At 42.9% G+C, this 12372-nt stretch overlaps 1 protein-coding gene across 3 annotated transcripts in view; it reads left to right on the top strand.

Annotated features, from left to right (window-relative positions):
- The first annotated feature begins 2050 nt into the window (after positions 1-2050).
- UPL7 (ubiquitin-protein ligase 7) overlaps positions 2051-12372 on the top strand; it is a 106341-nt gene continuing 96019 nt past the window's right edge. For 2 of the 3 annotated variants that reach the window (XR_015185985.1, XR_015185986.1), the window contains exons 1-2: positions 2051-2253; positions 2321-2443. Coding sequence is in view for 1 of the 3 variants with exons in the window: in XM_086496945.1 (XP_086353071.1) it covers positions 2236-2253; positions 2321-2443 (141 nt within the window). In the remaining 2 variants the exon portion in view is untranslated. The remainder of the gene's footprint in view (positions 2254-2320; positions 2444-12372) is intronic. The other variant, XM_086496945.1, reaches the window with a different exon arrangement.

The raw sequence follows: 12372 nt of genomic DNA on the forward strand, positions 1-12372 counted from the left end.
CTTTATAAAAGTAGACGCCTTTTTAAAGATCTTGTTTTGTTTTGTTTTGGCTTGAGCATCCAAAGTATACTTAATCACTCGGATAAGTCACTTGTCTTTGTTGTCATTTTCATGACTGCGCTTGTGAGAACTCTGCTTTCGTAACTTCTTAAGCTTTTGTTGAAGGAAAGTATGTGCATCGCGTTCCTTTTCAAGCTTTTCAAAAAGAACATCAATATTTTGATTCATAACAAGAGAATCCTCCATGGTCATAGTTGGTTAACTCAAGGAAAGAAAAATTAAAATATAGATGTAAATCCAAAATATATGCAAAAGTTAAATAACAAAAAGAAAAAAGATCATAAGATAATAAATAAGATGATATTTGTGTATATTGAACGAGCTAAATTTTTTTCAAGAAGATCTCTAGTGAATATGCAAAGCCTGTGCCTAATCCAAAATGGTGGATAGAAGCAGTCGAGAGAGCGTCTTCTTGTTTCGTTGATTATTGTATGCACTTTTATTGACTTTGAGACAGATTTTCAACACTTTGTGATTGTTCCTCGAGAGTGTAAGAGATGCATGAATTCTCTTTGTCGCTTTTTTTCAATTGTTTGCATCGTCTTTGAAACGAGTTGCTCATAGTTGTGATTGAAACTATTGAAAAGAGAAAGTTTTTAATTCTTGCATCTTTAGCAAAGACAAAGCCTTCCAAAAGCAATCTTCTTAGAGTCTTCATGCCAAAATTTATTTGATTTGTCCACAAGAAGTACTCTTCTTTGCTTTTACACACTATCTGGAGCGTTTTCAAAGCTCTGATATCACTATTGGCCTCCTGAAATCCTCCCAGTACTTTCAATATAGCATTGATTGATTAGATTTTAAAAAAGTCAGCAAAATGATTGATTGAATAATATCACAACACAAAGAGAGCAAGATAAACAAGAATCAAATTAAAAAATACCATACTGGGTATCAACCATCTCTCTCAATCAATATGATTGAATATTTGCTTTCCATCTCTTTATTCATCAACATGACTTAGAATAAGATAAATATATGAAAGATAAGAGAGCAAGACCTACACAATCAAGAGAATGTATACCATGATTAAGAGAGAAAATTAGCATAAAAAAAGACAAAAGTGTATCTTTTGTGGCTTTGTTTTGATGGAGATTCTGATGGCTTCCAAAGAGGGGTAAACACTAGGTCACCTGGTTAAGATGCTCTCGGAGCCCTCGTTTTCATCGTGAAGAGTCAGAAGCTGATTCTACTGAAAAAGTGCTGTGCGCGCGAAGACGCGATGTTGGGATTCTCTTTTTCTCTTCATGCATGCACCACAAAATAGACGTCGACGTTGCTTTTCACTTAAACTCTAAGAATAGTTATAGATCACAAAGAAACGATTAAAATTACGAAGAATCTATACTATATATTAAGGAGACTGGTTTTCGAGTGCTACGTGTCAAAGTTTGCTGCATCCGGTGAGTTCCGGTTTATATGAGTGAGGGGGGGGAGGAAGAGAGAGAGGCCGTTGAAGGCGGCCGGCCGTACTAGTAGACATAAAAAAGGTTGTTTTTACAGATCAAAAAAATCCGTAAAAATTTACAACTGTCTATCCTGGACATGCAGATATTAGTCTTGTTCATCTATACTAATAGATAAAGGGGGAGGAGATTCCGGCTCTCCCCCCCCCCCGACATGCGTCAAATGCGTTTATATGAGTGAGGGGGGGGAGGAAGAGAGAGAGGCCGTTGAAGGCGGCCGGCCGTACTAGTAGACATAAAAAAGGTTGTTTTTACAGATCAAAAAAATCCGTAAAAATTTACAACTGTCTATCCTGGACATGCAGATATTAGTCTTGTCCATCTATACTAATAGATAAAGGGGGAGGAGATTCCGGCTCTCCCCCCCCCCCCCGACATGCGTCAAATGGAGATCCATCCGGCAGTGTCGCTTGCAGGCCCGGGCAAGATAGTGACGGGGAGAGAGAGAGAGAGAGAGAGAGGAGAGGCTACACTAGTACTACTAAAGATTCATGACTTACATTATACTCAAGACTACTCAAGATGACCAATAGCGCTTCAAAACACCCTTGCTGCCTATTTTTAGACCAGACCAACTGAAGCCGCGCCGTCAAGTGCTTACGTAGATATCCATCGCTCCAAATTACAGTCTGCAAATCTCTCTCTCTCTCTCTCACTCACACTCACACACACACACACACACACACACACACACACACACAGCTTCCGGATGAGCAGCAACAACAAGGTAGATATACGTTGACCTACCAGATTTGCGTAGCTTCGGAGTTTAATAATTCTGATGGGGTGCGCAGGTATCCCTACGAGGTGCCAGCGCTAAGGAGATCACGAGGGATGCTCTTCTCCAAAAAGCAACAATCCAGAGAAACATCAGAAATGAAGCACGAAGAGCTGCTTCAGCTGCTCAACTCATACAGGTCAGTTCAGTGGGTTGGAAGAGAAGAACGTTGTAGAAACTATCCAAAGAGAACTCAAATATCTATCTAGAGACCTCAAAAATCTATCTGAGAAGTCTTGAACTCAAGACCCGATACTCTAGAGGGAACTGGGGTAACCAATCTACCACACTAGCTCTTTTTAGTCACTCACACACACACACACACACACACACACACACACACACACACACACGCAAACGAGAGAGAGAAGAAGAGGAAGAAGATTGTTTGAGAGAGAGAGAGAGAGAGAGAGAGAGAGAGAGAGAGAGAGACAGAGACGTACCTTTCCACATTGACATTCACATATCATGGTAAACACTCTATGTACATATCATAGCAACACATCAGCGCCCCTTAAATTGTCGCTCCAATTGGAGGTATTAATTAATCATCTCTTGATAGGAAACATTTGACTAATGACCTCTCTCTCTCACATGTATGGTTCGATTTCAATTCGTAAGGTACGTCCCTTTGTATTGATAAAATTTTAACGTACGTAAGAGTACATATTTTTGTTTTTAAAACATAAATTATACAAAATTTTCACTTTTTGAGAGATAATAGTCATCTTTATCGGATAGCCATAATATTCATATCATATCAGACTCGATATGAAGTTATGGACTTAGAAGTTAGCACTACAATCATGATAACAAGACTGACAATAAATCAAGAACTTGACTTCAAGAAACATAACATTGATAGTTTGATTTTTGAAACTTTGAAAACATAGAATTCTACATAGATAAATCCATGGAAAATGCCATACACGATTCAAAATAATATGAAATCAAAATCACTTCATAATCCACTACAGTCTACCAAACAAGGCAATCACTGATGAGGCTATTGAAAATGACATCGTGACACAAAAGACTTAAGTTTGAAAAATCAGAAGTCAGATGAGAGAGGCTACCGAAAATGACACAATGACACAAAAGACTGAAGTTTGAAAATCAGAAGTCAGGTTTGTTTGAAAATCAGAAGTCAGGTTTCATCATCAAAAGAAGATGAAGAGTGATCTGAGGAGGGTATGTCCACATCTACCAGGACATTGTCCTCATCATCATAGTGGGGCACTGCAACCAATGGACCTGGCTCCTCTGCACCTGCGTCAATTGGCTGTAAACTCTGAGTATGAATGAGAAACAACCTCATTTGCACGCCTCTAGCTAGTGCGAACAGGGAGCTCCCTCTGCAAATGCTCTCTCCTCGTGTCGTAGTACTCTCTAGATCCACTGTAGGACAAAGGACAATACTATAAAGAGCTCGTGCTGGGGATCGGATGACTGTCGGTCCACACTCTCAAGGTCTTTGTGCAATAGATGAAGGATCTCCTCCTGCTCGCTAAGGAGTTGCGCATCTACCTCCTCCATGCTCCAATCTTTCACCATCTTCAGCTCTATATGGTATCTACCTGTTCATCTAGTACAATGCATATTAGACTCAATACGTATTTACAAGACTCAAGAGAGAAAAACTACGGTGCATTGATTGCTTGGTTTGTGGTCCCCAAAGCGTGGAAGCTACGTACGAGCCTCATGTTGTCGGGCTAGGACCAGCTGATGACGTGGTAGAACTGTACGGACGATCAGAAATTGCGTTTTGCTGACTTGGCAGCAGTACGGACGTTCGTGTTTTGCACTGGCATGCCACGTGGCAGGCTGTACGGATTTCCGTTATTTCCATTGGCTGCTTTTGGCCCAGTGCTTTTGAGTTGAAGCTTTTCATATACTGCTTTTGAGTTTGATTGGCCAAGGGCCTTTAAATAAGAACCCAAGGCCCCTCTTTCACTCAGTGTGTGTTGACGAGCATCTGAGCAGAGGGGACTCGCGGGAGTTGTACTTTGCTTAAGCATTAATATAAAGATAAATACCGAAAGGGGCGCCAGATTTTGGGACCAATACCTCTTGGCATGGAACTACGCCGGGCTGTGTCGACTCTCTAATTTGAAAGTGTGGTAAAATTGTGAAGTATTTTAAGTGATTCTCTTGTGTGTCATGCTCGATTTTCGACTTGGGGTGTCTAAGTCTGTAACTGTGGTATCAGAGCTTCAGGCGTGTGCTTTTCTCAAAGCATACCAGTCCTCCAAAGTTTACCAAAAATTCTATTAAAGAATCTTCGTGTCCTGACCCCGGACTTATTAGCCACTCTCACCCTTACTTCATCGCGCATCTAGCGCGCTCCCGTCTTTATCGCGCTGTCTTACAGGGCATAAGCCATAAAGAACCCTAGATTACACACGGATTCAAGTGACGAATCTCGCAAGAATCATACGAATCCACCCGACAATTCCGGATCGAGTGAAAATCTTGACTTGGAGTGTCCAAGTCTATTACAGTGGTATCAGAGCATCAGGCGTGTGCTTTTTTGAAAGCATACAGGTCCTATCAAAGAGTGGACAAGGTACTTGGGCACTTCTAAAAACTGTTATTGAAGAATCTTCGGGTCCCGACCCCGGACTTATTAGCCACTCCCACCCTTCATACATCGCGCATTGGACGCGCTCTCGTCTTCATCACTGTGTCTTACAGGGCATAAAGCCATTAAGAATCCCAGATTACACATGGGTTCTCGTGGAGAATTTGACAGAGATAGCACCTCCCAGTTGAAATCAGGCGTGGGAACTGAAGAAAAGAATAGAGATTTGGGCAAATTTTTGATGGAGAAGTTTGCCAGAGCAGAATACCAGTGTCCACTGCAGGTTGACATGGGTATGAAAAGATTGATGATGTCACAAAGTGATGACGTGGCGGACAACAAAAACCCTAATTTTTGCTAGAAACCCTAAAATTCTTGCAAACCCTAATTTCTACCAGAAACCCTAATTTCCAGAAATCGCGGAGGCTGAAAAAAATAAAATAAAAAATGACGAGCGACGTGAATCTTGCTTTTTCTCTACGCCATGAGAAAGAGAGAGAACTTGCTTAAAAAAAAAAAAAAAGAGACTCTCTAAGAGAGAGAGAGAGAACTGATGCTTTTTATTTTTAAAAGCTTTTGGGGCTCTGCTTTTGGGCATCCCATGTAACCTTTAAATTAGTGGTGAGGGCCTCACTTTTCAGAGCATCTGGACGTAGAGGCTGAGAGTGAAACCCTAGCCACTCTCTTGTACTTTGAACTGATTAATATAAAAAGAAATACCGAAAGGGGCGCCAGTCTTTGGGGCCAATATCTCTAGGCACGGAACTCCGCCGGGCCAGTGCAAATCTATTGTGATCTGTGAATTGTTTTGAAGTGGTTATTTGGTGCTGTTGCGATTGATTTTTGACTTGGAGTGTCTAAGTTTGTTACAGTGGTATCAGAGCACGGCTGATTTCTCTTCTACGGGAAATCCGATCCCCGAATTTTTTTTCCGCGGCACCTATGGCTTCAGGCAATGAGCTCTGCATCTGGAGATGCGGGCAGGGATCACAATGAAGATTCCGGCAGAGAGTATGGCCCGCCTTGGCCTACTTAGGCGGAGCGGCGAGAGATGGAGCGTCGTCAGTTGATCGGCGATGCAACAAAGATGATGCTCAATTTTGCCAAGGACCCGAAGATAGCAAAATATATGAACCAGACCTCTTTGGAAGAGGTACAGATGGAGTGGCAGAGAACCACAACACCACTCCCGAAACCCGCTCTCAAGAACCCTTCTGCCTCCAAGAAAATATACGGAGAAGGAACTGGAGAACGTGGTTGATGCATGGATTGCTCAGCTTTTTGACGCGCAAAAGAAAGCCAAAAAGCACGGCAAAAAGCAGAAGAAAAGCACTGACTTTCCAGGTTATTTGGGTCGTCAGTGGACTTTTGACAAGGCAAAGAAATAGAAGAAGCGTGTTTGATTTGAAGGAGTACCCAGTTCTTCTTCTTCTTCTTCTTCTGATAGTTCTTCTAGCTCCTCGGATTCGAGCGAAGAAGACAGAAAAGGTAAAAAGCGAAGCAAGAAACAAAGCTTCGGAAAGGGCAAGAAAAAGGCAAAGAAGGCTACATCTCGCCCAGAGACTGATAGTTCTACTGAGGACTCGTCTACAGACAACTCAGATTCCGATGACGGAACGTTTTATGCGAACAAGAAGAATTTTTACAAAGCCAACCAGTATGACTTTCTCGAAGATAAAAGCAAGAAAGTCCGAGAGTTTAAGGAAGGTGGCCACTCGATCAAGTTTGATACTTTTCAGGATACTCAGATGCTTCGAAGGCTGTCTTTTATACAGCAGTTTGACATCGCTTTCGCGGGAGGACGCTATTCAGAGCACTCCAAGATTTGGAGAGCTACCTCTTACCTTAAGCGGAATGGTCGTACTTGGTGGTCCACGCTTCTTTTAACAAGAGTGTGCTAGTTAAATGGCTGAAATTTAAGAAGCTTTTTATTTCTTCTTGGTTGACGCAAGAATATGAACGAGATGTACGAGCTGCTTGGAACCATCTTCGGATGACCAAGAAGATACAATCAATGCTTATTGTGAAAGATTCTGGAGCTCTTTTCTACCCGCCACTTCATTCAAGAAGATCTCGTTCAGAGAACAGATTGAGCGGTTTACCTTGGGTCTACCTACAGAGATCCGAGATCACTGCTTGGAACAGAAGTCAGCTTCTATTCAGGAGTTGATGAGTCATGCGAAGCGGGGCTTTGCCATTCACTCTGGCAGTCTGACCTACCCCACAGATGAGAACATGACACAACGAGCCGAACAGACTTCTGGGAATGATAGTAGAAAGAAAAAGAGCAACCAAGAGAAAAAGGATGCACGACCCAAGCTTACTCCTGAGGAGCGAGCTCGCTTCATTAGAGAGGGGAAGTGTTTTAGATGCGGGGAACAGGAACATATCTGCCCTAAAAAGGCACAGAAAGGACAGAATGATAAAGACGACGACATGCCCGAGAGTTTGAGAGCAGCTGAGGAACGTGGCAGAAAAGGCAGATAGAAAAGCAGAACTGGTACCACATGGTGTGGGACGTGCACCGAATCTAATGAATGAAAGTACAAACTTTGCCGCTTTTGGGGCAAAGTGAAGGATCAAGAAGCTCTTTTGAAGGAGCCAAGGCCAACTTCTTTTCACTTGGAATTGGCGGCTCGATTTGGAATTACGCCGGACAGACTGACGCCACGGGCGGAGGTAGTTCGACTAGCACCCGGATGGGATGTTGCCATTACACCGAGCATTGGCAAACTTCGTTTGCAATGACAGGGGTGTTCAGGGCACGCGAGTGACGTTCTACTCAGGATCCCTTGGTACTACAAGAACTTTGATAAATGAAGGGCCGAGAAAGCGACTTTGATAAATGAAGGGCTTAGAGATTGTACTTGATGAACTTCAGTTTCTTACTCATTCTTTTGGGAGAGAACTGAACGATGGATAAAGGTTGAATATGTTTTGACCTGATCAAAAGCACGCCAAGATTTTTCTCCACACTCATGCCGATTGCTTTTCAGAGGGCGTGAAGATCAAACCATTGATCTGATACCTGGAAGCACGCCACCGAATCGGCCACCTTACCGTGTGAGCCGAGTACAGAATGAAAAGATACCCAGTGAAAGACCTCTTGGAAAAGGGTCTTGTCCAGCCTAGTACTTCACTGTATTGCTCTCCAGTGTTGTTGGTTTTGAAGAAAGACGGATCTTGGATAATGTGCATCGATTATAGCACTCTCAACGAAATCACCATCAAGAACAGATTTCCGATTCCTAGGATCGATGATATACTCGACAGGCTACAGGGATCCTCGTGCTTTAGCAGGATTGACTTGAAGAGTGGATATCATCAGATCAGGATAGCGCCAGGAGATGACTATAAGACAGCTTTTCGGACGACTTTTGGGTTATTTGAGTTTTTGGTCATGCCTTTTGGCTTAACCAATGCTCCTGCGACATTTAACCGGACGATGGACACGATTTTTCGAGAGTACAAGCTATTTGTTGGCACTTTCTTTGACGACATCATTGTTTTCTCCAAGAATGAGGCAGAACACAGAGATCATCTGCTTCAAGTCTTTCAGGCATTACGAGATCACATGGTAGTGATTAATGCAAAGAAAAGTGAATTTTTCCTACCAGAGATACACTTTTTTTGGGACACATTGTGGCAGTAGCAGAAGTGCAAATGGACCCGGCCAAGATAAAGACTATCCGTGATTGGCCCGATTTGAGGAATGTCCATGAAGTTAGAAGCTTCTTGGGACTGTGTTCGTAGTACAGGCGGTTTATACGAAAGTTTGCAGAGGTTGCTTCCCCTTTGCACATCTTTACACAGAAAGGAGTACCTTTCTCGTGGGGATCCACAGAGGTGACTGCCTTTCAGACCTTGAAAGAGAAATTGACTACAGGACCTATTTTGACTTTGCCGGACTTGCAGAAGTCATTTGAAGTATATTGTGATGCTTGTGTCGTAGTCTGGGTACGGTCTTGATGCAAGAAGGCCATGTCATAGCTTACGAGAGCCGTTTGTTCTCTAGGCCAGAGATGACAGCACAGATTTATGAGAAAGAGCTTTTGGCGGTTATCTTCCTCTTACTCAGTGGCGGCATTATCTGCTCGGAGCGGATTTTACTGTCTTTACAGACAATCAGAGTTTGCGCTACTTCTTGTCCCAGAAGCAGCTTTCGGAAAAGCAGATGCGGTGGGCGAACATTTTGTCACAGTTCCACTTCCAGATTGTCCATATGCAGGGACAAAAGAATGTGGTGGTAGATGCTTTGTCTCGGAAACCGTTGGTTCTGGCTATTTCCGCGATACATCATAGGAGCTTCGAGGATATGGTCGATCAGTATGCCACAGATACAGATTTTGTAGATATTTTCACACGGATACGGGATGGGGAGACAGTAGCTGGATACTCCCTTCGGGAAGGCTACTTGATGAAAAAGACTATGTTGTGCGTTACACAGCCGTTGAGGGAAAAGGTTATGACTGAATGCCACTGTCCACCTTTTACGGGTCACTGCGGCATTGCTACCACCATGAAAGGGGTAGAGAGATACTTCTATTGGCTGTGACTCAAAAGGACGTGGAAGAGTTGTGCGCAGTATGCCAGAAGGTCAAGTTTGACAGGCATAAGGCACAGGGATTGTTACACCCTTTACCCATACCTGGGAAAGTATTGAAATGGATTTCATTTTTGATATCCCGATCACACAGAATGATCACGATGATTTTCCGATTACATGGCACGCCTGAGACGATTGTCTCAGACAGAGATCCCAGATTTATGAGTTTGTTTTGGAAGGCAATTTGGGAGAACATTGGCACACAGTTGCAGTTCTCGTCATCGTTCCAGTTGCAGATTGACGGGCAATTTGAGATTGCCAATTTAGTGATTTTAGTTTTATTGAAGTCTTGTATCTCGGATTAGAAGACTCAATGGGAAAAGAACTTACCTTTGGTGGAATTTGCCTACAATAACATGATACACGCTTCGACGGGGAAGACGCCATGTGAGATTGTTGAAAGTGCTGCGAAGTTTCCATCTTTCCTGAGCACGAAAGATTAGATATTTGAAGCGGATGAATATTCGCGAGATTTGGATACGGCTTTTGCCAAGGTTCGCGAGACTTTGCAGGAGTCTCAAGAACGACTGGAAAAGGCAGCGGATTGCCATCGTCGCGACACGAAATTGAAGGAGGATGATTGGGTGCTCTTACGTTTTGAGAAGGCATGCCTACGAAAGAAAAAGGGAAAGGAGAGGCTTTTCCAAAGCTTAGTATGCGATACTACAGACCTTTCCAGATCACTGACAAGATAAATGATGTCTCCTTCCGATTGAAACTGCCAGATACTTGGAGGATTCACAATGCATTGCATGTGAGTCTCTTGAACCCTGTTAAGGGTGATGTGCCTGATATTGGGGAGCCTGATGAGCAACCCGAAGTGGAAGAAAACGAGGAGATCCTTTTTCCTGAACAGATTTTGGCACATAACGATACGAAGAAAGGTAAAGTCCGAAGGCGGTTCTTGGTTTAGTTCAAGAACTTTCTGCATTTGATGCGAAGTGGATGGAGGAGAAGGACCTAGCAGATATTCCTCGGATTGTGAAACTTTACCTCGATGTTTTGGTTTAGCATAGTCTACTCCAAATGGAACCCAGAAATTCAGCTTGGCCGAAGATCTGGTGCAGTGGGATGCACAAGAGGGGAGTTACTCCGCTCCTTTGTCAACAGATGCCTGGATTTTGATACTAAAGTCACTGATGTCTCTTTGAGCTTCAGGGATACTGAGAGTTGACTGTAGTCTGTTGGATGACTTTATGAAATGGAATTCCTGATTATGATACTGATTTGTTCTTGACTTCTTGTGAGTGCAGGAATTGACAAACGAAATGACTGCAGCATTTTGGTTTGATTGATCTCGAATAGACATGGTTGCAATAGGGGTTAGTCAATCGGACATCGATGAGGTCCCGATTGGACCTAGATGTGATTGCTAGCTACATTGCCGATAAATCATGGTCTAAGATCCAAATGAATGTTGAATGTCATGTGATGTCCTGTGATGTCGTGTGATGTGACTGTTGATTTTGTACATGTGGTAGATGCGTGTTCCTAGTACGTAGGTACTAACATTCATTGTCTGCTAAGACGGTTTATGGCTTTTGTCGGTTTTGCAGGCGTAATCGCGGTCGATTACAATGCTCTCAAGAGGGGGGTATGTCACAAAGTGATGACGTGGCGGACAGTAGAAACCCTAAAATTCCTGCAAACCCTAATTTCTGCCAGAAACCCTAATTTTCGAAAATCGCGGAGGTTGAAAAAAAAAGTAAAAAAAAAAAACAATAAAAATGACGAGCGACATGAATCTTGCTTTTTCTCTACGCCATGAGAAAGAGAGAGAACTTGCTTTAAAAAAAAAAAAGAGACTCTCTAAGAGAGAGAGAGAGAGAGAGAGAGAACTGACGCTTTTTATTTTTAAAAGCTTTTGGGGCTTTGCTTTTGGGCATCCCTTGTAACCTTTAAATTAGTGGTGAGGGCCTCACTTCTCAAAGCATCTGGACGCAGAGTCTGAGAGTGAAACCCTAGCCACTCTCTTGTACTTTGAACTGATTAATATAAAAAGAAATACCGAAAGGGGCGCCCGTCTTTGGGGCCAATATCTCTAGGCACGGAACTCCGCCGGGCCAGTGCAAATCTATTGTGATCTGTGAATTGTTTTGAAGTGGTTATTTGGTGCTGTCGCGATTGATTTTTGACTTGGAGTGTCCAAGTCTGTTACAGATGAAGTACTTCAGAGACCCGAGATTTGCGAAACACCTGAAGGATTACCCGATTGATGAAATTCACTCGAGATGGCGTGAGGCCATTGAGTCTCCTCTCTAGACGGGGTGGAAAGCTGAAAGGACATACGAGTGCAGAAAAGCGGAAGGTTTAGTCGTAGGAAGAGCTGGAACAGAACTGTTGACCAAAAGATGAACCCGACATTAGAAAGGACATTGAAAGAGATATTGATGTACTGACAATCTAGTTGTTTGTGGCAGATAACCAGAAATAGGAGCGAGGAACTCGCATCCGTATGGATTGGGAAGCATGGAACTGGACATCCACTCTTTTGCAACGAGGTGAGCCATCTCCTTGCCTGTTTTGCAGGTGAAATCAACGATGAGATGGTGAGATCGAGAGCGACGACAACTCATGAATGAATCGGATATCCTTTGATTTGAGATAAGAATGATGAATTTGAATGAATGAATGATGACTCATGTTGAATGATTCTAGTGCGTCAAGATTCCCATATGAATGAGATGACTAGATGCTGTGGTGAGAGCATCAAGAGTTCTTGCGAGATGAGATATGGCTTGTCAGGTGCAGCGGAATTGAATATGGTGAAGATCTAGTTTTACACTTCCACAAAATCCTTTCCTTCTTTCCTTGCGTTAGTGAATGCTTTGTGCTTGAGTGATTGTTCTTTTACTTTCCCCTGAAGAGAGGGGTTGAGAGA

The sequence above is a fragment of the Adiantum capillus-veneris genome, chromosome 23 (assembly GCF_014529385.1).
Source record: "Adiantum capillus-veneris isolate H3 chromosome 23, ASM1452938v2, whole genome shotgun sequence".
In the NCBI taxonomy this organism is placed as follows: Eukaryota; Viridiplantae; Streptophyta; class Polypodiopsida; order Polypodiales; family Pteridaceae; genus Adiantum; species Adiantum capillus-veneris.